Source organism: Entelurus aequoreus, linkage group LG22 (genome assembly GCF_033978785.1).
Source record: "Entelurus aequoreus isolate RoL-2023_Sb linkage group LG22, RoL_Eaeq_v1.1, whole genome shotgun sequence".
Taxonomy (NCBI): domain Eukaryota; kingdom Metazoa; phylum Chordata; class Actinopteri; order Syngnathiformes; family Syngnathidae; genus Entelurus; species Entelurus aequoreus.
In genome coordinates this window covers 38,873,575-38,898,171 of record NC_084752.1, presented here as the reverse complement: position 1 = coordinate 38,898,171, position 24,597 = coordinate 38,873,575, and the positions used below count along the sequence as shown (strand labels likewise).

The 24,597-nt window shown below is 42.2% G+C and overlaps 1 protein-coding gene across 1 annotated transcript; it reads right to left on the bottom strand.

Annotated features, from left to right (window-relative positions):
* Positions 1-332: 332 nt before the first annotated feature.
* On the bottom strand, positions 333-23,722 carry LOC133639662 (probable ATP-dependent RNA helicase DDX5). The gene is made up of 13 exons (XM_062033164.1): positions 23,552-23,722; positions 19,136-19,307; positions 18,957-19,053; positions 15,904-16,037; positions 15,652-15,717; positions 10,091-10,232; positions 9,823-9,983; positions 8,278-8,450; positions 8,100-8,210; positions 7,972-8,033; positions 5,230-5,289; positions 3,846-4,067; positions 333-966 (listed from the first exon to the last, which is right to left on the bottom strand). Exons 1-13 carry the CDS (start codon positions 23,590-23,592, stop codon positions 554-556), a joined length of 1,854 nt encoding a protein of 617 aa, XP_061889148.1. The 5' UTR covers positions 23,593-23,722; the 3' UTR covers positions 333-553.
* Between the last annotated feature and the right edge of the window lie 875 nt (positions 23,723-24,597).

The window sequence follows — 24,597 nt, the reverse complement described above, 5'->3', positions numbered from 1 at the left end:
TGTAATTCTTCAAAAGGTAAATACAATTTATATTTATTTTCGCTGTATTTCATAATTCTTCAAAGGTAAATTCAATATTTGGTTAATATTAGTTGACCTGTTTCTCACCTTTTTTGTAAGGGGCGCCAGAAGTTGTCAAGCACCGTCAGCGATCCTGTTCTGTCTCCCTGCAATGTTTGATCCTGTTCTGTCTCCCTGTAATGTTTGATCCTGTTCTGTCTCCCTGTAATGTTTGATCCTGTTCTGATTGTGCTGAAAACCTTCATTTCCCCTCTGGGATTATTAAAGTATTTCTGATTGTGAACATATTCAAGTGAAAATGAACACCCTTTTCTTCTTTTTTTATTGGAAAAAAGGGTCAAATGCACATTTGAACATACTGATCACATGACTTCCATCAATGTTTACCACAAAGTCAACACAATGCAAAGGAATGTAAGACTAAAAAGTACAGCAGCTGTACAGAAAGTGGTCTGCTGAGAGCAAAAACAAAGTTAAACAGGTAATAGTATTCATAACAATAATGTAATATTAGAAGAAAAACAGAGAATATCTACTGTGGGAAGGGTGGAGGCAAGGGGTAGGGCATGGGAGGTGGAGGTGGTGGTGCCAGTGAGGGCTGAGAGGCAAAAGAGCTTTTCATGCCATTCTGGGCAGGCCTCTGCATGGCCCCGAACTGAGGGGGCCCCTGAAAGCTTTGGTTCCCAAAGGAACCCCCCTGATGGGACGGCGCACCAAAGCTGCCTTGGCCACCGTTGCTGTAACTGTGACCGTAGCTACCACTGTTGCCTCCGTAGCCGCCGCCGCCATTTTGCACCTTGCCCCCAAAGCCACCCTTTGGCCCATTTCCAAACCCTCTATCGTTGTCCCTGTAGCTAGCGCCACCAAAGTTATCGCGTCTCCCACCTCCGGAGTACCTATCTCGACGCTCGTCTTTGTAGCCACCTCGTCCTCCTCTTCCGCGACCTGCGCGCCATCAGGGAAGAAAAGAGCGGGAGTATGTCAACAACACACCTGGGTGGACTTGGCCCCAAACTTGTCCCGTTAAATTGTGCTGGAAACATTGACTTTTAATGACGTCATCCAGACACCCAACTATTGTGCTGGAAACATTGACTTTTAATGACATCATCCAGACACCCAACTATTGTGCTGGAAACATTGACTTTTAATGACATCATCCAGACACCCAACTATTGTGCTGGAAACATTGACTTTTAATGACATCATCCAGACACCCAACTATTGTGCTGGAAACATTGACTTTTAATGACGTCATCCAGACACCCAACTATTGTGCTGGAAACATTGACTTTTAATGACATCATCCAGACACCCAACTATTGTGCTGGAAACATTGACTTTTAATGACATCATCCAGACACCCAACTATTGTGCTGGAAACATTGACTTTTAATGACGTCATCCAGACACCCAACTATTTCACAAACTTGTCATTTGTTTGTGCTGCATTGTTGGTCTCACTAATATTGTTGTCATGTTTAATTATTCATAACCAGCCCCGTAATACAACAATATTTATATAATAGACAAGAACAAACAATCAGGACAAGTTTGGGGTGATTTTGACAAGGCTGGTTATGAATCATAAAACATTAAAAGTATAATAGGCAAAACATTTTTGCAGCACAATCAAGCACAAATGTAAATGTAACACTACGTTAATAACATCAAAACTGTAATAGCTAGGAAAAAAATGCAGCAGAAGTGACTGCGACACGTTTGGGGAGCTTTTGACAAGATGAGGGGCTGGTTAGGAGTCAGAAAACAGTAGCAACATCCATCCCCATTTTCTACCGCTTGTCCCTTTCAGGGTCGCGGGGGGTGCTGGAGCCTATCTCAGCTGCATTCGGGCGGAAGGCGGGGTACACCCTGGACAAGGAAGGCGGGGTACACCCTGGACAAGGAAGGAGGGGTACACCCCAGACAAGAAAAGAGGTGTACACCCTAGACAAGGAAGGAGGGGTACACCCCGGACAAGGAAGGGCGGGTTACACCCTGGACAAGGAAGGCGGGGTACACCCCGGACAAGGAAGGCGGGGTACACCCCGGACAAGGAAGGAGGGGTACACCCCGGACAAGGAAGGGCGGGTTACACCCCAGACAAGGAAGGAGGTGTACACCCTAGACAAGGAAGGAGGGGTACACCCCGGACAAGGAAGGGCGGGTTACACCCCAGACAAGGAAGGAGGTGTACACCCTAGACAAGGAAGGAGGGGTACACCCCGGACAAGGAAGGGCGGGTTACACCCTGGACAAGGAAGGCGGGGTACACCCCGGACAAGGAAGGCGGGGTACACCCCGGACAAGGAAGGAGGGGTACACCCCGGACAAGGAAGGGCGGGTTACACCCCAGACAAGGAAGGAGGTGTACACCCTAGACAAGGAAGGAGGGGTACACCCCGGACAAGGAAGGGCGGGTTACACCCCAGACAAGGAAGGAGGTGTACACCCTAGACAAGGAAGGAGGTGTACACCCCGGACAAGGAAGGGCGGGTTACACCCCGGACAAGACAAGGAAGGCGGGGTACACCCTGGACAAGGAAGGCGGTGTACACCCTGGACAAGGAAGGAGGGGTACACCCTGGACAAGGAAGGAGGGGTACACCCTGGACAAAGAAGGCGGTGTACACCCTGGACAAGGAAGGCGGTGTACACCCTGGACAAGGAAGGAGGGGTACACCCCGGACAAGGAAGGGCGGGTTACACCCTGGACAAGGAAGGCGGGGTACACCCCGGACAAGGAAGGCGGGGTACACCCCGGACAAGGAAGGCGGGGTACACCCCGGACAAGGAAGGAGGGGTACACCCCGGACAAGGAAGGGCGGGTTACACCCTGGACAAGGAAGGCGGGGTACACCCCGGACAAGGAAGGCGGGGTACACCCCGGACAAGGAAGGAGGGGTACACCCCGGACAAGGAAGGGCGGGTTACACCCCAGACAAGGAAGGAGGTGTACACCCTAGACAAGGAAGGAGGTGTACACCCCGGACAAGGAAGGGCGGGTTACACCCCGGACAAGACAAGGAAGGCGGGGTACACCCTGGACAAGGAAGGCGGTGTACACCCTGGACAAGGAAGGAGGGGTACACCCCGGACAAGGAAGGGCGGGTTACAACCCGGACAAGACAAGGAAGGCGGGGTACACCCCAGACAAGGAAGGAGGGCTACACCCTGGACAAGGAAGGAGGGGTACACCCTAGACAAGGAAGGAGGGGTACACCCCAGACAAGGAAGGAGGGGTACACCCTGGACAAGTCACCACCTCATCACAGGGCCAACACAGACAGACAGACAACATTCACACTCACATTGACACACTATAAAAAGACAAAAACATTTTGCAACACAAATATTGCATAAACAAATCGGACAAGATTGGAGAGATTTTAACATTTTTTAGGATGTTAGGAAGAATAGCACGTTAAAATAACATAAAAACCATAAAACGTGGACATAAAAATGATAATAGACCAAATAATTTTGCAGCACAAACGGTTAGGAGAGGTTTGTGGGGCTGGTTATGAATAACAACACATTAATAACATAATGTCAAAACTATACATTGGGACAGGTTTGGGAAGACTCTGACCAGGTTTGGGGAAGGGGGCTTTATGAATAATAACACGTTAAAAACAAAAATTATTCAACCTTAATGACATAAAAAGTATACTGCTAGATAAAAAAAAAATATTTGCAATTGGGAACAAGTTTGGGGCGATTGACCAGTGGGGTGCTGTTATGAATAATAACACATTTAATAACTCTAAAGGATAATAAGTCAAAGAAACATTTGACAAGTCAGACACTTCAGCTTCTTTTACCTCCTCTGTCCTCTGCCATCTGGATGAGCTTGGGGTTGATGGCCTGGTTGGCCTCCCGCAGCACAGAGATGAGGTCACTGGCCTGTTTCATGTTGTTGGGGGTGAAGAAGGTGTAGGCCGTGCCCGTTTTTTGACTGCGGGCCGTGCGTCCAATGCGGTGGATATAGTCCTCGGAGGAGTTAGGGTAGTCATAATTGATGACAAATTTCACATCCTCCACATCTGTAGAAAAGTGTTGCAGTGTGGAAAAGGAAAGATGGGAGGCCACAGGGGAGTTTGCACACCACAACAGCCACACCAAAGCAGACAATTAGCCACTTTGAAGGCTGGGTGAGGCTGTGGAGGCAAGTGGTTAGTGAGAGCATCATCATCACTCCATGGGAATACTACTGTGGGAAGAGAGAAAGGATGCACACTCCAATTGCTTACCATAGTCCAAATGATCCAAAAAGACACGTCACTCCCCCGTTTGTTAGCAAGGGAAATGGATTTAAGGCTCACCAGAAGGAGTATGCATTCACTAGTCCTTTCCCAATGCAGACAAATCCCCCACAAATTGTCAAGTGAGCTTCTTCTAGGCAGTTGGGCCAGGATGTGCACTGGTCAAGTGGCTTTTTACCCCCAGTACACCCTGAAAAGAAGCCACACTGCACGTCTTGCCAAGACCAAACAGACAAATTGACAGCCTTCATCAGTGTCATTGAGGCAAGATCTGCTAAGAAGCCAGTGTTCACTTGAGAAAATGTCTCTCGTTGGCAGGTCTCGACATGACTACAAACTACAGGCGCTACGGGGAGGATCTTTGGTCTCTCACTCTTTCTCCTCACTACCCCCTAAGCACATGTGCCAGGTCTCGTCAATTTGCACTTTGCAAACTGCTCTCTCCATTTCAAGGAATCCAGCACTTAGGAAGTAAAAGTACGTCGTCGATACACGCTCCCAAAGGTAACCATTTTTTGGGTCCCAAATCTCAAACGGGGGACTTGCAACACAGCGCCTTCTGACACCACATCAAGCTTTCGCTTTTTTTTTACGTTTGACTTGTAAACAGCTGGATGGCGTTTGTGGGGTGAACTCCATGGACAGAGAACAGAATTGGACATGTCGGAGACAAAGGCTTAGCCACAGAGCCTTTAGAGAAAACGGACTGGCACACAAGAGCTGTCACCTCTCTAGGCCCACTGGGTGGCAAGCCAGTTGAGCACTTCCAATATGTCATCCTTCTCCCTCTCCAGGCCTGGGACTGTCATGCCTAGTGCCTGCCACACAGACTCCACCTTAAGGTGAGAAAAACTCAGAAAATGCACAGAGACGTTAAAGAAAGCAAAAAGACTTTCTTTAAATGACAGGTGGGGAGATGCTGCTACCTAGAGGGCAAACTCACCTAGACCACGGGAGGCCACGTCGGTAGCGATGAGGATCGGCGCTTTGCCGTATCGGAACTCTGAAAAGTAGACGGGCGGGCATGTCACTAGTTCATTTCTTGCTTTTCCACTGCACAGTACCAACTTGGCTCTGCTTGATGGTTAGGAAATTGAAAGAAAAAGGCATCAGTTGCAATACATTCTTAACCACAACAATAATGTCCGTGCAGTTATTTGGGGTGGGAATCATTCCAATCCTTCTGTCCTTGACATGGCCTAGAAACTTCCATCCATCCATCCATTTTCTACCACTTGTCCCATTCGGGGTGGCGGGGGGTGCTGGAGCCTATCCCAGCTGCACATGGGCGGAAGGCGGGCTACACCCTGGACAAGTCACCACCTCATCACAGACAGACAACATTCACACACTAGGGACCATTTAGTGTTGCCAATCAACCTATCCCCAGGTGCATGTCTTTGGAGGTGGGAGGGGCCTATCCCCAGGTGCATGTCTTTGGAGGTGGGAGGGGCCTATCCCCAGACGCATGTCTTTGGAGGTGGGAGGGGCCTATCCCCAGGTGCATGTCTTTGGAGGTGGGAGGGGCCTATCCCCAGACGCATGTCTTTGGAGGTGGGAGGGGCCAATCCCCAGGTGCATGTCTTTGGAGGTGGGAGGGGCCTATCCCCAGGTGCATGTCTTTGGAGGTGGGAGGAAGCCGGAGGGAACCCACGCAGTCACGGGGAGAACATGCAAACTCCACACAGAAAAAAATTAATTTAAATTTAATTTGCGCAGGTCCGCCTTTGTAGTTGGTGTCGTCGCCGTAGCTTCTTCTTTTTCTCCATCTCCTTGTTATGTGACATTCATCCTCCACTGTTGCCATTTCTAATATAAAGTAGTGTAAAGTTCTTACTTCTATCTGTCAGTAAACTCGCCATGAAAGCACTAAAACATACCGGTGTAGTGAGTCTACATTATTCACCCAAGGAACTTTAGTTACTAGAGAGTTCCGGTCGGGCACTTTTTCACGGGACACATTTCCAGTGTTGTTGTTGTTTCCGGATGAGGAGATGCTGCTCCGTTATTGATTGAAGTAAAGTGTGAATGTCATTAAAACAGTTAGCGCCATCTTTTGACATTCTTTCCACTCCCGTCCTTGCACGCTACAACAAAGATGACGCTGTCCAAGTGGAGGCACGTAAATAAGATGTGTAAAACATCATCTATGCAACATTGTGAGCAGAGAAGCACCATTACATGTTATGTAGACCACAAGGAAGTATTTTACATTTAGAAAATAATCATAATATGACTCCTTTTTTGCGCCCTAACCCTGCGCCTTATATATGAAAAAAGATGGACAATAGACCATTCATCGGCAGTGCGCCTTATAATCCGGTGCACCCTACGGTCCGTAAAATATAGTAAATATTTTAAATAAAAGTTTTCATCCAAAAAAATGTTTTAATATATTTTTGAAAATGATGAATCAACTTAAAATCAGGATGAATAAGAGATCGAGATTCAGATGTGAATCTGTTTTTGTGCACACCTACTAACTGGTTAGTCTTCTAACTTGGCCCAATTAGCTCAGGGTTGGGAGTAGGAGGGATGAAAGACATTTATAGCAGCAGGGGAAAGAAAGTGATACACGGCGAGAGTATCACATTACAGGAGTAAATATCCCGATAGTTGACTATATCGTCACACTCCTATTGAGTTTGTAAATTGAAAAGGTCGTAAGTTTCTCCGTGAGAAACAATGGAAATATAAATATTGGGTTCCAGCCTCGACAAAGGTCCCTATTTTAGTGTACACAATATAAAGTACAGTATATCAAACAAACATAAGGAGGTAATGATTTAACTACCTCTTTATTAACAAGATAAAACAACAGCAAGCTGAACTGTGCTGTTTGTTCTGCTCTGCCAACACACACACACACACACACACACACACACACACACACACACACACACACACACACACACACACACACACACACACACACACACACACACACACACACACACACACACACACACACACACACACACACACACACACACACACACACACACACACACACACACACAGAGAAGAGTCCCTATGGTGCCCTCACAAATATTCAGAAATCCCAAAAATCCTTAAATTTGAACAACTATATGGCTACAATAATAAACATTTAAAAAAAGTAAAATCTTCTTACAGTGCAAAACGCTGGGCAAAGGTCGTCTTGTGAGATGCTCCTTAAAATTTTGAAAATTGAACATTTTGAAGTGCAGATTTTTCCCCAGTTGGAAAAACTGCTGGGTGTCTTTTTTCCCCACTTTCCAACAAATTTGGCATGCTTGTTGGTTTGTCCTCTTGTTGCTCATTTGTTTTGAAGCCAATATTTTCCCACACTTGGACATTTCATTAAATGTTGTCACTTTGCAGTGCCTCTCAGCAAGGCTTTGTCCGTTCATGTGTGTAAGCTAGCGAGCCCAGCAAAACAAAGATTGTGGATGGATGGATGGATGACAAGAGTTCATTTCATTCTGCTAATGAAAAAACGGGCTAACCCTGAAAACAAACACACACGGACATGGAAATGTATCCATGCCCGCAAAGTCATCCAGTTAACTTACATTTATCATTGGATACATTCATTGACTATCAAGCAATGCCTAGATAGTACATGGCAGTACAAGTCAATAGCTTGTAGAGCTATGTGGAGCCAAGTAGGTACCATGCTGTGGAAACACTATTTGATTCTCACCATTCAGGACCCAGTCTCTCTCCTGCTGGCTCTTGTCTCCGTGAATCCCCATAGCTGGCCAACTATGCACATAGCCATTAAAAGTCATACCTGAGTAGAATACTATTGGTAGAATGAGGCGTCCTTACCCGTCCCTTCTCATCCTCCTGGTGATCTCATCGCAGCGCCTTTTAGTCTCCACGAATATAATGGTCTTGTTCTCTTTTTCACTCATGATCTCCTCCAGCAAGCGCATCAGCCTGATTCCAGTGGAGCAGAAGAAGACGTGGCAAAATCATATGAGACCAAACGGATCATCCGTCTTACTTGTCCTCCTTCTCCATGTCGTTGCAGACATCCACTATCTGCAGGATGTTGTGGTTGGCGCTGAGCTGAAGCGCTCCAACGTTGATCTGTACGTAGTCTTTCAGGAAGTCCTCAGCCAGCTGCCGGACTTCTTTGGGCCATGTGGCGCTCCACATCAGGGTCTGACGGTCTGGCTAAGAAAAGGATACAGTTGCCAACCAACAGTTCAGTTTTAAAAACGTTTGATTCTGATTAGCGATGGACACATTTGTCATTTTGACCTATATCGGCATCAGCCTTTTTTTAACTACAACAGATGATTCAATATAATGATACCAGTATTTAGTATAGAACAAATATTTGGGAAGTAGATAGCAATAATCATTCCTCAAGCCCGTTTTTTGTCCTTCTTTCCTGGTGTCTTCTCAGCTTTCTTAGTATTTGCTGCTGCAGCTATCAAGTTGCTCCATGAGCCTCGGTCCGCAACACTCGGACTGATTAGAGGAGCGCCACGACTTTCATGTTCCGTGATTCAATTAATATGAAGGTGACAGAGATGGATGGACATGAATACGAGAAAAAAGATATCCCTGCCAAAAATCCAAACTTTGTGTAAATATTTAGACAAATGATATATTTGACACATTATATAATAGCAGGCAGCAGCTCACACATTCTCATACTTTCTGTAACATCCAGGAAGAAATGTCAGCCAGTTAGAAAAATGTCTCAACTATAAATCTACATAAAGGAGCCCAGAATTGTTTTTATTTCAATGTTAGCAAAGTAAACCTTACAATCTATGAACTGTTAAAAATTGTAAAAAGTTGAGCAGTAGGCAAGTTATTGTAATGTAAAAAAACCCTAATAGTTTGAACAATTTCTCAGGAGATTTTCTATATTTTGAAATGCAAGTGTTGATGCTCCTCTGACACACGTCACAAAGGTGTTTGCTGCTAAATTAAACAATATAAAATATTGTCACTACTGGTCCAATGTTTCCTAAAAAAATGTTAAAACCCACTTAGAGCCTTGTCCAGCTGTTTACTGGGGCGGCATGGCGTAGTGGGTAGAGCGGCCGTGCCAGAAACCTGAGGGTTGCAGGTTCGCTCCCCGCCTCTTGACATCCAAATCGCTGCCGTTGTGTCCTTGGGCAGGACACTTTACCCTTGCCCCCGGTGCCGCCCACACTGGTGAATGAATGATAGGTGGTGGTCGGAGGGGCCGTAGGCGCAAACTGGCAGCCTTGCTTCCGTCAGTCTAGCCCAGGGCAGCTGTGGCTACAAATGTAGCTTACCACCACCAGGTGTGAATGAATGATGGGTTCCTACTTCTCTGTGAGCGCTTTGAGTATCTAATCATAGAAAAGCGCGATATAAAATCTAATCCATTATTATTATTAATATTATTACTACTGACATTTACTATTTATGTTTAAAACTTGAACTGCAAACCAATACCTGCTCCAAATATCAGTTATCAGCCTCCTGGACCACTAATATTGGAAGTGAAAAAACATATCCGACAATTTGTAATGACAGTCACATTTGTAAACTCTGTACTCACCCGTATTTGTTCCACAATCTTGCGTATCTGCGGTTCAAATCCCATGTCAAGCATGCGATCGGCCTCGTCAAGCACCAGGTAGGTGCAGCGGCGCAAATTAGTTTTTCCGCACTCCAGGAAGTCAATGAGACGACCAGGCGTAGCGATGCAAATCTCCACCCCTGAAAGAAAATCAGGATGATCAATGAAGCATCTGAGAGTTTTTGACCAATTCAACTTGGGTCAATAGATAGATGATGCAGAAACAAGGATTTCATAGCCGACATACCCCTCTCCAGATCCCTAATTTGTGGCCCTTTGGGTGCCCCGCCATAGATGCAGGTGCTCCTGAGACGGGAGGCCCTGCCATACTCAGCGGCAACTTGCTGCACCTGCTGAGCAAGCTCGCGGGTCGGCGCCAACACCAAGCACTGCAGAAAGCAGAATTTAGTTGGAACTTTGAACTGGTCAAATATGAAACACACGTCCTTTCAAAAGTGACAGTGGAAACTGAGGGGCTTTTTAGGTTGATGAGGATCTTGTATCGAGTCTTATTCTATCACTTCCTGCTTTGGTAACCTCAGTGTGGCCAATAGAAACAGACTAGGTGGTATAATCAAGGTGTGCCAAAAGACCTGAACCAGAACTATCAGGCCAGAGTCATCCAGAAGACAAAGGCCATTGTGGTCAACCCTCAGCACCTTCTCTTCTCAGAGTTTACACTCTTGCCCTCAGGATGCAGATACACTCCTAGTAACAGGAAGATACACAAGATCCTTTCTTCCCTCAGCTGTTGACTTTACAAATGAGCTTCTTAAACAAGCTTAGCTGCTATGCACACTCACTTTAGTGGGAAGCGACATGTGATGGTTACTTTTTATTGGATTAAAACATGTTTTTGTAGTTTTTAGCTCAATGCCTTCATGAGGGTTTGTATGTTGTATGTATTTTATGTATTGGTACCTTGTTTTAATGACTACTGCTGCAAACCAAATTGCCCCTCGGGGACTATAAAGATTTTCTAAGTCGAAGTCGAAGTGTAAGGCCTTTTGACTACAATGACAATAAAACTTTCACACACAATCTTTCTTCCGGTGGCGAGGATCCAAGTTATGGCCTAAAACCAATATCGCAATAAATATTGCCGTCTTTTGCGATAACAATATATATCACAAATATATCGCAATGTTCATAAGAGAATTCTTTCAAAACGGGTTAGAAAGGCTCCTAATTGTGGTAACATAGAGCATCATTTCCAGTTGTTAATTCCTCAAAACTAAGTAACTAAATATCTGGTTACTTTCTGTTGTGTAAATAGAACCATGATACATCTGTCAAAATATATTAAGCACTTATTCTTAAGTTATTTCAATACTTTAAATTTGTTTTGGGTGATACTACAAATGTGGGTATTGATCCAATACCAAATAGTTACAGGGGCAGTATTGGTCATACCAACTTAAAAGGTTTAAGATCATTAAATAATTTAATTTGTAATCACATTTATAATCAGACAAAAACACAGGAAGGCGTGTCGACATATTAATGAAATATTTACGTTCTTTCCTATTATTGGCTCTGTTAATTCCTTTGACTTCTGCCCTTAAAGTTCTCCTGTATCCAGGGACCTTTTTCTCGACTTTTTAAACAATAACAAAACAAGATTTTTTGATGATAAAAAATATTGATCTAATCAATGTGGTATCAACCATATAAAGCTATTATTATACTTGGTTTGGTTAGTGTGGAGATTTGTATCATTTGACATACCTTTGTTTACATTCAAGAGCCTTACTAACCTTGCGGCTAGCATGGCTTAATGTATCCTCCACAGGTGTGTAGTCCAGCATGTTTCGCTATTCCTCGCCCTTCAGGGATGATACGAGTAAGAGACAGTTTTTTTGGCCGCCATGGAGGCGAGGATTGCTGACTTAAAAGCAGCTTTGCACTGTGGAGGGACGTTAGCTGCCATCTCGCTAGCGAGGACGCTACATTGACGATGCGTTCGCTTGTCGTTTGTATCGCGCAATCCTAACTACCATAGTTTTATTTTGAAGCTTACTTGGCATTGAACAGGAAGTCACCCTGTGCACGCTTGAATACTTTGTAACCAGACAGCTGTTCCTCATCTGGGGGATCCCAGCAGCTTTGTGTCACGCTGCTTAGCGACAATGATCAAGTTATGAACACATGTTGACATAAACCCACTGATTTTTCATAGAAATGACCACTTTGGGTCTCACATTTCATGCCGACAAAAGCAATTTACATGAGTCAATAGACGGGTTGTTGACATCGACGGGGTTGACTTAGGTTGGACTGTAATATTTGCAAGGAGTTGGTAATAGGGCTGCCACCATTAGTCGACAATAACATGTGTTGACTTAGGTTGGACTGTAATATTTGCAAGGAGTTGGTAATAGGGCTGCAACCATTAGCCGACAATAACATTTGTTGACTTAGGTTGGACTGTAATATTTGCAAGGAGTTGGTAATAGGGCTGCAACCATTAGTCGACAATAACATTTGTTGACTTAGGTTGGACTGTAATATTTGCAAGGAGTTGGTAATAGGGCTGCAACCATTAGTCGACAATAACATTTGTTGACTTAGGTTGGACTGTAATATTTGCAAGGAGTTGGTAATAGGGCTGCAACCATTAGTCGACAATAACATTTGTTGACTTAGGTTGGACTGTAATATTTGCAAGGAGTTGGTAATAGGGCTGCCACCATTAGTCGACAATAACATTTGTTGACTTAGGTTGGACTGTAATATTTGCAAGGAGTTGGTAATAGGGCTGCAACCATTAGTCGACAATAACATTTGTTGACTTAGGTTGGACTGTAATATTTGCAAGGAGTTGGTAATAGGGCTGCAACCATTAGTCGACAATAACATTTGTTGACTTAGGTTGGACTGTAATATTTGCAAGGAGTTGGTAATAGGGCTGCAACCATTAGTCGACAATAACATTTGTTGACTTAGGTTGGACTGTAATATTTGCAAGGAGTTGGTAATAGGGCTGCCACCATTAGTCGACAATAACATTTGTTGACTTAGGTTGGACTGTAATATTTGCAAGGAGTTGGTAATAGGGCTGCAACCATTAGTCGACAATAACATTTGTTGACTTAGGTTGGACTGTAATATTTGCAAGGAGTTGGTAATAGGGCTGCAACCATTAGTCGACAATAACATTTGTTGACTTAGGTTGGACTGTAATATTTGCAAGGAGTTGGTAATAGGGCTGCAACCATTAGTCGACAATAACATTTGTTGACTTAGGTTGGACTGTAATATTTGCAAGGAGTTGGTAATAGGGCTGCAACCATTAGTCGACAATAACATTTGTTGACCTAAGTTGGACTGTAATATTTGCAAGGAGTTGGTAATAGGGCTGCAACCATTAGCCGACAATAACATTTGTTGCCGACATTTATATTTGTCGACAATAGTCGTGACATCATCACTTGTGTTTTTATGGGCAAAAGTGGGTCACTCACAAAAACAACACCAGTGATAACATGTCAAGTTTGAGGATATTTCCTCTTATTCTTGTTAAAGGAGCCATATGTAATAATGTCATGTCAAGTCATCATTAAATGATATGTCAAAAGACATTAATAAATCATTCCAATACCTCTATAACTGATAACAGTAGTTCATATGCTCATTTCATAATTAGATTTACAGCCCCAAAATATTGTTAATGTTTTCATTTTGATGCCCCGCCCTCCACTGTTTGACCAATTAGAAAGTCTGAGTGAGTCACATCCAGGTTGCCATCTTGGTCTGGCTACTGCCACTGGTAAAGTTACTAAACATGTCAGACCTTATAGTACATCTAAAAGTTACCATTCTCAACTTATTCATGACAAAGCCAGGAACAAAAGCAGGATTTGTATCGGGGATGCCTTTGCAAGATGGAGACCATTGAAGATTTTTTCAACTGATGCCAAACTTGCTCATTTCCTCCTTGATAGGTAAGTCAGGCATTTACCTTTTCTTATGACTTGTAATAAATGGAAATGGACATTTGGTATGTAGTCCAGTACAGTCTATGATCTTGTCTCACAAAGCTAGTATGTTCCTGCAACCAATGCTTAGTGTGATGGTGTTAGCTCCTAGTGTAATGCTTAGCATGCTAGCCCGGTCAATGACACATGGACATACAGGCTAACATATGCTAGTTAGCCTGTATGTCCATGTGTCATCCAACTGACAGGACAACATATATTTAGTACAAATCAAAGCTAAGTGGATATGGGTAGTGTCAGAGCCTATTTCCTTCTCAATATGCTGATACGCTGAGGAAATGGTTCCAACATTAGCATGGCTGTCATCATGGCAATGATCAAATCATTCTTCGTTGGTGTAGCCTATAGGCATACCTTGGTAAAATGTCTCCTCTTTAGTTACATTAGTCTGCTAAGCATGCTCTACTTATTTTCACCAGTATAACCATTGCAAGCTTTGGTTGTAGTCTTTGTTTTCTGATAGTACTGACAATAAACATAATTTCTGTGTCAAATGTGTTGGTTAGAGATTTGTTATTGACAAAACGCTTGTCTATTCAGCTATTATGGTCCCAGACCTCAACCCCTAGTAAGAGGCAGTGGAAGTTTGAAGTTCCTTGGAGTAGCACAGTCCATATCTGGCAACCTCAGTCAGGGAGAGGAGGAGGGGACTACAGGATTTTGACCGTGATTGCAGTACCATTTCTGGCCACATTATTACATATGGCTCCTTTAAAACAATAATACCTTTCTCATTTTGCCAGTTAAACCTTGTTTTTATGGCAGTACATCTGTAATACGCCAGCATTTAAAGACATGATGGCGGACATTTGGAGGAAGGATGCGGTCTCAATCTCGGTGAGAGTGTTAGCTTATGCCTTGCTAGCTAGCTAACAAGTGTGAGACGGAGCTTTGTGAAAAATAACTTTAACTATCATTTTTGCCAAAGTCAGCCAGCTAAACTTTGTCTACATCATTTCAAATACTTTTTAAAGCAGCATCAATTTGCAATACCGAAATTAAAGGTACTTTAACAAACGCGACACGCGCGCGCACTCACACCAACAGGTATTATAAGATTAAACGTACAATCTATTAAATAGCCAACATTTTAAGAGTTAATCAAATATACAATTCTACACATTGAGTCCATTTGCAATGCCGTCAAAAAAGGCACTTTAACGCACACGCGCGCGCACACACGCGCGCGCACACACGCACACACACACACACACACACACACACACACACACACACACACACACACACACACACACACACACACACACACACACACACACTAATGTGCAAGTATCATAAGATTAAACATACAATCTATTAAATAGCTAATATTTTAAGAATCAATTTCTACACATTGAGTCTATTAGAGTGCTAAAACTGCCAAGAGTTAATCAATAGTCAATATATCGGTGCGCAGATTTTTAAACATCACAAAATGTTTTTTTCTTTTAGAGGAAGTTAGATTTTGTATTGTTGACTGTTTTTAAATACATAAACATGCTTAATTTTTTTATTTTTAGCAATTTGCCTTTCCTTTTTTCTAAATGGAAAACATTTGAATGGTCTTTTTTTTTTGTAACATCTGAATGAGCAGCACAGTTACAGTATTAATAAATATTTATGAATGAATTAGTCATCTGTTGTTTGTAAGCACATGCCTAAAATAACTTAGGCTGCATTTAGAAGTCGATGGAAAAATGACCAGCCATTAAATATGTGTACGCTGTATTATCTGATTGGTCAGCTAATTGTGAAGATAATGGTTGACTAATGGACTATGAAAATAATGGCTAGTTAACATCAAACTTACAATAGGACCATCGCCATGCTCCAGGAAGGCTTGATGTTGGATGTGCACTATAGCGGGTAGAAGGTACTGAAGAACAGACAGGAAATTGTTCATGTTAATACAAGTATGAGCTGCAATGAACCAGTAGAATTGCCACAATTCACAGGAGATTTTGTTGTTGTTGCCAAGACAACATTTAGGACCTTCTCGGAATACCGATGGCAAGAGTATTTATTTGCTGCAGAGTTTGGACAACCATCATTCCATACTTACTGCGAGGGTTTTCCCAGAGCCGGTTTGAGCGATGCCAACCATGTCTTTGCCACCAAGAGCCACTGGCCAGCCCTGAGACTGGATGGAGGTTGGTTCTACCCAGTTCTGCTTTACAATGACATCCATGACGTAGCCTGACAAAGACAACATGGCTAAGTGTAATTATTCCTGAAAATCACATAAAACAGTAGTGATGCCATGTTAAAGTGGAACTGTTGCCTATCATTCACAATCCTTATGCAAGACAAGAACACATGGGTTTTTCTTTTTTTATGCATTCTAAGTTGTAAAATACAGCAAGTCTGATGTGGCTAATGAGAGTACTCTATTGTGCTCATAAAGCCTTCTAAAAACATCCAAAAACAGCCAAGAATTCACCATATGCATGTCGTGGCCGAAATATAATCCAAGTATTAGCAATATTGTTATTATACGCAGACAAACTATCTTTAGCGGCGCCGTGATCACTGAGCGCTAACAAGTTTATGCTGCTATATTGACATAGTGAGCTGCTGCATCGCCTCTGAGCTGTTGAAAGCTAATTCCAGATTATAAATCATGCCTCTCACCTGGATAGTAGAAGGTTGTGGCCATAAACCGAGAAGTTGGTCAACTTTGACATCCAACTAAACAGCGAGAAAGACACGAAAAGACGCTCATTTGCGGCATCTTTTTCTTTAAACCTACGTGAAGATTATGATTAGTGATTTATCTAAATTGAAAAATATAAACATCCTATCAGTCGGCATCCCAGTGAGAGCAGACATTGTACAGTAAGCGATTGTTTTATTATGTTTGGAGTTTGTATATCTTGTTCATCACCTAGCAATGTGTACATGATGCTTAGTGTTTGACTAAAGCTGCTTCTGTTTAGCACACAACTTCTAACACTTGTAGCTCGTCCTCCGTATATTAAGGCTGAAAAATGTAATGTCGTGGATCATCAGACTCCAAAGTAGTCTTTCTTGTCTCTACGTAAGTCTGCCATGATTAGTAATGTTGTTGTTGTTGTTGTTGAAGGGAAAAGTGAACGTTGTGTGAGCAAAATAAATATTACATGTTATTACAAATGTGCCTGTTACTACATGACATATATACATACTAACAGTGTGTATATTAAGTGTTGATGGAGGCTTTTGGATGTTTTTAAAGCACTTTATAGGCAAAATAGAGCGACTCCCAAAGTTTCAAATGCAAAATTTCTCAAAATAATGTATACCATTTCAAAGGTCTTAGAAAAAACGTTCCTATGGTACTTGAACCATTGGGGTAGGCCAAATATTAAGGGCGCTACGCATTTTTGAAGTTAAAGAATCAGTTGCTTTTTTGTCTTTAATTATTCTTAAAAAATGTGTGAAATGTGTAAAACTCATAGCTCCCTTACTATTAGTCATAAATACATGAAATAAAAAGCAAATGGATAAGTTCATTAACCCAAAGAAAATCACTTATTGAAAAAAATACAAACTTAAATAATTGATCAATATTGTATTTAGTTAAATGATAATTGATAAATGGGTTATACTTGTATAGCGCTTTTCTACCTTAGACTTAGACTTAGACAAACTTTAATGATCCACAAGGGAAATTGTTCAACACAGTAGCTCAGTTACAATAATGGAAAGGACAATGCAGGTATAAATAGACTAATATAGCTATAAAAAATCTAACATATATACGAATATATACATAATATGTGTACAGAGTAATTTATATACAGATATATTATATTATGTACCTTCAAGGTACTCAAAGCGCTTTGACAGTATTTCCACATTCACACACACATTCACACACTGATGGTGGGAGCTGCCATGCAAGGCGCTAACCAGCAGCCATCAGGAGCAAGGGTGAAGTGTCTTGCCCAAGGACACAACGGACGTGACTAGGATGGTAGAAGGTGGGGATTGAACCCCAGTAACCAGCAACCCTTCGATTGCTGGCACGGCCACTCTACCAACTTCGCCAATTAGCGTATAGGCATACCGTTTTGAATACAAACTGAATGGTTTAAACCCATCATAAAACACCATTTAGAGGGAATACTTGTGAATGATACTATCTGACCTTAGGAGAGTTTCTCTGGAGGAAATGTTACACAATGTTTGTGGATTTTCATGGTGGCGGCCTCGGACAGACAGTTCTAGCTAGCACAAAAAACATGTTTCAATGCTCAGATTGACTTCATATTTCACTATACAAACATCGTAAGCTATAAAGCCTTCCAAACTTACCTTCAGGTATCATTTTGTATGATATTGATATGTACAATTTTGCCTGTTGATTAATGCCACTTTGAGAAATCAGACCCAGGAATTTGGAATGGGGGCAAATGTGAACTACGTCATCAACCTCTGCGCTCTTCAATTAGCACAAAAATACACACACACACACACACACACACACACACACACACACACACACACACACACACACACACACACACACACACACACACACACACACACACACACACACACACACACACACACACACACACACACACACACACACACACACACACACACACACACACACACACACACACACACACACACACACACACACACACACACACACACCCCAAGCCACCGCCGCAATGGAGATAAGCAGGTAAATAAACACAAGCAAATGGAACATTGTTAGCTGACTCTTTGCTAACATTTACTTAAGTAGCTAACAATTGTAAGCTGAATCTTTCTAGCGTTTTTTTACGTGTTTGAATGCATAAAAAAAGAAGAACAATCATGTGATCTTGTCTTACATAAGGATTGTGAATGATGGACAACATTCCAAAAAAAAGGTCAGTTTCCCTTTAAGGCTTTGACAGCCAATTAGGTCTTTAAACTTACACAACTGTCTGACTGGATGTTTTAAATAACTTGAAATACACATTTGCATCCATCAGATGTTGAATATATTGCAACAGTCACAAAAAAGATTGAGAGTAATACAATATTTAACTTGCCATACTCCTCCCAAATTCACTCGCCACCATACATTGACTTAATTGCAGTCTAGAAGCCAGCATAGAAACTGTTGAAAGAACTCACTTGGAAATGCTGCTTCATGGAACTTCATGATTGGTTTGGGACAATCTCTGCCTTTGACCGTAACTTCTTTGCTTCTTCTGTACTGCTCAACCTCTTGCTGAAAATGGAGGGGAAAGGAAATGATAAATGGATGTTGTTAAGCCCCATAGAGAATGTCAACAAAAAGAAAGGAAGCTTACAAGAGATCTCCGGCTGGTGTCTGGATGTTCTTGGTAGAAGTTCTTTTGAAACTTGGGAAGTTGATCAAGGTTCCAGTGCCTCTTTCTTAGCCTGTCACCGGGGTTGCCAAACTTTGCAGGGGGAGGTCCACCCCTGCCACCGCCTCCAAAACGAGGAGGTCCCCCACCATACCTGCCGTAGAAGATAGTCCATTAAGTACATTCATTTATTTGTGGCGGTCCTCGTTTAAGCATGATGTACCACCACAACTAGGGCTGGGCGATAAAACAATAACGAAATATCTGGAGAAATTACTTTTCTTTTTTACAGTAGTAAGAGACAAGTTGTCCACATTTTTAAAGATGCAAGATTGCAGCAACACCCGCACTGAAGCCAAGGTGAAACATTTGTGATAATGTATTCAACCAACCCATTTGTATGGTCAAATCTGAAAGGATCTATCATGCAAAACAAACTTTTCTTACCTATTGCAACCTGTTTATGTGTATTTGGGATCTACATAAGTGCCCAAAATGTGAAATCAAATCATGTTTGATATTTATAAAACAAATCTTGCCTTCCTTCAAACCTGCCACTTGAAATGTTCCCCTTTAGTGACCTTTTTCTGAATTGTGACGTCAGCGGGTATCTCCGTACAAGTTTAAAATTTACCCAAAGTGCTTTGCGCGAGTCCGCCATGCGTCTGTGCTGTAGTCAATAAGCTCCTTTATCTTCTATCCTCTTGTTGACTGGCTCGTACATGCACATGCATCTTCCGCTGTAGACATTTCTAATACATATAGTTCTAACTTATACAGGGAAGCAGTAACAACTAAAACAAAGATGGCGGGGAGGAAGTGGAGCCATGTAAACAAAATGGCACATCATAAAGAGACAGTGAGAAAAAAGCTTGAAGACGGTCTGTAAAACTAAATCTATGCAAAATGTTGACCAAAGAAGCATTGTTGCATGTTATGTAGACCACAAGGAAGTCTTTTAGGTGTAGAAAATAAATCCTCATGACACAAAAACATGTAAAACCATAAAACTATATCCTTGACTCCTTAGGAGTGTGATGGTTGGTTGAAGTTTATTTGAAACATGCATACAATTTCAATATAATACATCTCATATTTTCATTTTTCTTTACAACATGTTCGATAAGTAGTCGGAAGAAGCAAAGCTTATTCAATCCTACCCCTTTTCTACTTCACAGCAATCGCAGTACTAACACATACTGTATGTTCACTTCCTGCTCTTAATTTGTACACAATTTACACTAATACATTCTGAAAACAACACTTCTCTTCATAAATAGTTAAGTCAGTTATGAGTCACATAATGAGATTAATAGTATGTTATTTGCAATAGGTTTGTTCCACAATTTAATTCCACATACTGATATGCTTAAGGTTTTAAGTGTTGTTCGTGCATACACATGTTTTGCGTTCCATTTTTCTCTAAGGTTATATTTTTCATCTATTGTTGAAGAATTGTTGTAAAGTGTTGGGTAGCAGGTTATAGTTTGCTTTGTGCATCATTTAAGATGTTTGCAAATGCTCAGTGTAGCCATGCCTGCAGCTGCATGTTATTGAAGAGCACCTTGTGGAGTAAACTTGAAGAAGTCAGCCAACACTCTGCATCTTTTATGTTTAGACAAGACAACACATATATTTGCGAGGCCATTCTCAAGAAGGATATTTCAAGAGAAACTACATCTTGTGAGACCATGTCGGCCAGCCCTGGAAGCTCCAATGGGTTCTACAGAATGTGAGTTCTTTTTTTCACGTTTAATCTGTTTTTTGCCATTTTTATTTTGACAGTACCACATATGATGCGGGTTTATTGATTTTTAAACGGGCCAGACAATAACCTGTTTTGTACACTGTCGATGTGTTTCAATGGCCAGTAGTGCGTAAACGTGTTGCCTAGTCCAGTGGTTCTCAAATGGGGGTACGCGTACCCCTGGGGGTACTTGAAGGTATGCCAAGGGGCATGTGAGATTTTTTTTAAATGTCTGTCAAAAAGAACTGCGAAAAGAAATGCAACAATGCAATATTCAATGTTGACAGCTACATTTGTTGTGGACATGTTCCATAAATATTGATGTTAAAGATTTTTTTTTTTTTGTGATGAAATGTTTAGAATTAGGCCCTGCGATGAGGTGGCGACTTGTCCAGGGTGTACCCCGCCTTCCACCCGATTGTAGCTGAGATAGGCTCCAGCGCCCCCCGTGACCCCGAAGGGGAATAAGCGGTAGAAAATGGATGGATGGATGTTTAGAATGAAGTTCATGAATCCAGATGGATCTCTATTACAATCCCCAAAGAGGGCACTTTAAGTTGATGATTACTTCTATGTGTAGAAATCTTTATTTATAATTGAATCACTTGTTTATTTTTCAAAAAGTTTTTAATTATTTTTATATCTTTTTTTCCAAATAGTGCAAGAAAGACCACAACAAATGAGCAATATTTTGCACTGTTATACAATTTAATAAATCAGAAGCTGATGACATAGTGCTGTATTTTACTTCTTTATCTCTTTTTTTCCAACCAAAAATGCTTTGCTCTGATTAGGGGGTACTTGAATTTAAAAAAATTCACAGGGGGTTACATCACTGAAAAAAGGTTGAGAACCACCGGCCTAGTCTATAAAATCCGCTACACCTCCCTGATACCAAAGTACATGTCAAACTACTTCCTTAACGTAAATGACCGCCATAACCACAACACCAGGGGGAGCTCCACTAACCACGTTAAACCCAGATTCTCATCTAACAAAGGTCTTAACTCATTCTCCTTCTATGCCACATCAATATGGAATGCACTCCCAACAGGTGCAAAAGAAAGGGCATCTCTATCCTCCTTCAAAACCGCACTAAAAGAACACCTCCAGGAAACTACAACCCTAAACTAACACCCTCCCCCTTCCACATCATACCACTTCAGATTGTAAATAATCAAATGTAAATAATCAAATGTAGACACTTTTTGTTATGCTTTCTGATCTCTCTCTCTCTCTCTCTCTCTCTCTCTCTCTCTCTATGTCCACTACTTGCTGTACATATCCTACCAAGTCTCTCTATGTCCACTACTTGCTGTACATATCCTACCAAGTCACACCTACACTGTTCCAATGTCCATTTCTCTGTTCTCAATTGTTGATGACTGAAGTGATGATACCAACCAAACCTAAACCACCCCCCCCCTCCATATCCTACACCCCAGATTGTAAATAATGTAAATAATTCAATGTATATACTCTGATGATTAACTTGTGTGATGACTGTATTATGATGATAGTATATATCTGTATCACGAATCAATTTATCCGGGGGGAGCTCAAAGTAAAGCCGCTGCTCCTCCACATGGAGAGGAGCCAGATGAGGTGGTTCGGGCATCTGGTCAGGATGCCACCCAAACGCCTCCCTAGGGAGGTGTTTAGGGCACGTCCGACCGGTAGGAGGCCACGGGGAAGACCCAGGACACGTTGGGAAGACTATGTCTCCCGGCTGGCCTGGGAACGCCTCGGGATCCCCCGGGAGGAGCTGGACCAAGCGGCTGGGGAGAGGGAAGTCTGGGCTTCCCTGCTTAAGCTGCTGCCCCCGCGACCCGACCTCGGATAAGCGGAAGAAGATGGATGGATGGATGGACGAATCAATTTAAGTGGACCCCGACTTAAACAAGTTGAAAAACTTATTGGGTTGTTACCATTTAGTGGTCAATTGTACGGAATATGTACTTCACTGTGCAATCTACTAATAAAAGTTCCAATCAATCAATCAATCAATCAATCAATCCTGTGTAGTATTTGTCCAGCAATGGTCATGTGGTGACATCAATGATGCTATTTGGAGAGGTCATCATTGAAGTTGGACATCACTGAAGGCCTAGGTGGGAAACGCACGGCCCGCCACTGCTCATTTTGAAAATTATAAAAAAAAAAATCAAAAAATAAATCGGTAATGTGACAATCATTCATCAAGGTTAACTAATCGAATGCCGATGGTTAGCGTGGCCTGGCCTGCTGGTGCCATGTTAGCATGCTGTGACCATTAACAGCATTATTTGAGAAAGTCATCTTTAATGAAGAAATGTCGCTGCGTCATGTTAGATCATGTTTGTGCTTTTTATTCTTCTTATTTCTGTCCTTCCAAATGCACTTATTAGCTGCCATTTGGACAGCGAGAGATTGGTGGCTGTTGCAATGTTAGCTGTGATATAGTAGCTTCGCTCAGGTTAACCGCATAAACATCAAGTAATAAGATGAAACATCAGCTAATAAGATGAAACATCAGCTAATAAGATGAAACATCAGCTAATAAGATGAAACATCAGCTAATAAGAAGTCTAATCGTCCATCTTTACATCATGATGTGTAGCAAGGCTAGCAGCCATTTGTACTGCGATAAGAAGAAGAAGAAGACTACTTACCCTCTGTCTCTGCCGCGGTCTCTGTCTGAAAAGCCTGGCATTGTCTAGCAGAATACAATACTGGGATTTAATGAGAAAAACAAAGAGTTTATGGCCAAAGTCTACAGTCGGTGAACCCAAACCGACGATGACAGCTGGGCGAAGAGATGAAGTGACGTCACAGCAGAGGCGGATAACTTCGTGGTATCATTGCGCGGATGGTGGGGGAGGAGCCATGGGAGGACCACCACGACTTGACTGTTGTGTATCCCTGCGCCACGTAAAGTAGGGCTGTCCGGGGGTCGTTTGCTACTTTTAATGGCCTGCAGCATATTCTTCAAAACATTAATTCACATGAATTCCGCATTGTTTTCTGCATATAAAACTATATTTCTCAATGAAGTGTATTTGTGTTCATATTTAAGGGTCTCTGGAACTGATTATATACTGTACATTCATTCTTATGAGAAAAGTTTGCATTGATTTTGGTACGATTTGTTTTCTGTCTGACCTTTTGGAAGTGCTTAAAAGCAAGTGTACTACCACTGGGATGGCTACCTTTTTTGGCACTGATCCAATCCTGCCGGGCACCGATTCCCGTGGCATGGTTCGGTACCTGGGTTGCGCGTGATGTCACGCCCAGTTGCTTTTGCACTCCAGCAGCACTGAGAGCGGACTCGGCCAAACTACCTCCTGGTAATGTTGCCATGTTCCATGCGAACAAAGAAATTGCCTCCAAAAACGCTCCAATATACAAACTACAAAAGCAGTGAAGTTGTCACGTTGTGTAAATGTTAAATAAAAAGAAAATACAACAAATCCTTTTCAACTTATATTCAATTGAATAGACTGCAAAGACAAGATATTTCATGTTCACACTGAGAAACTTTGTTCTTTTTTGCAGCAACACATTGCATAAAAGGCATTTTTACCAGTGTGTTACATGGCCTTTCCTTTTAACAACACTCAGTAAAGGTTTGGGAAGTGAGGAGACACATTTTTGAAGTGGAATTCTTTCCCATTCTTGCTTGATGTACAGCTTAAGTTGTTCAACAGTCTCCCTTCTC

Coding starts and splice junctions, on each gene's coding strand:
- LOC133639662 (XM_062033164.1), bottom strand. CDS start 23,592: ATGCCAGGCTTTTCAGACAGAGACCGCGGCAGAGACAGAGG. Junction 8,451..9,822: donor AGATTGTGGAACAAATACGG/GTGAGTACAGAG, acceptor TCCTTTTCTTAG/CCAGACCGTCAGACCCTGAT. Junction 8,034..8,099: donor AGGAGGATGAGAAGGGACGG/GTAAGGACGCCT, acceptor CTATGTGCATAG/TTGGCCAGCTATGGGGATTC.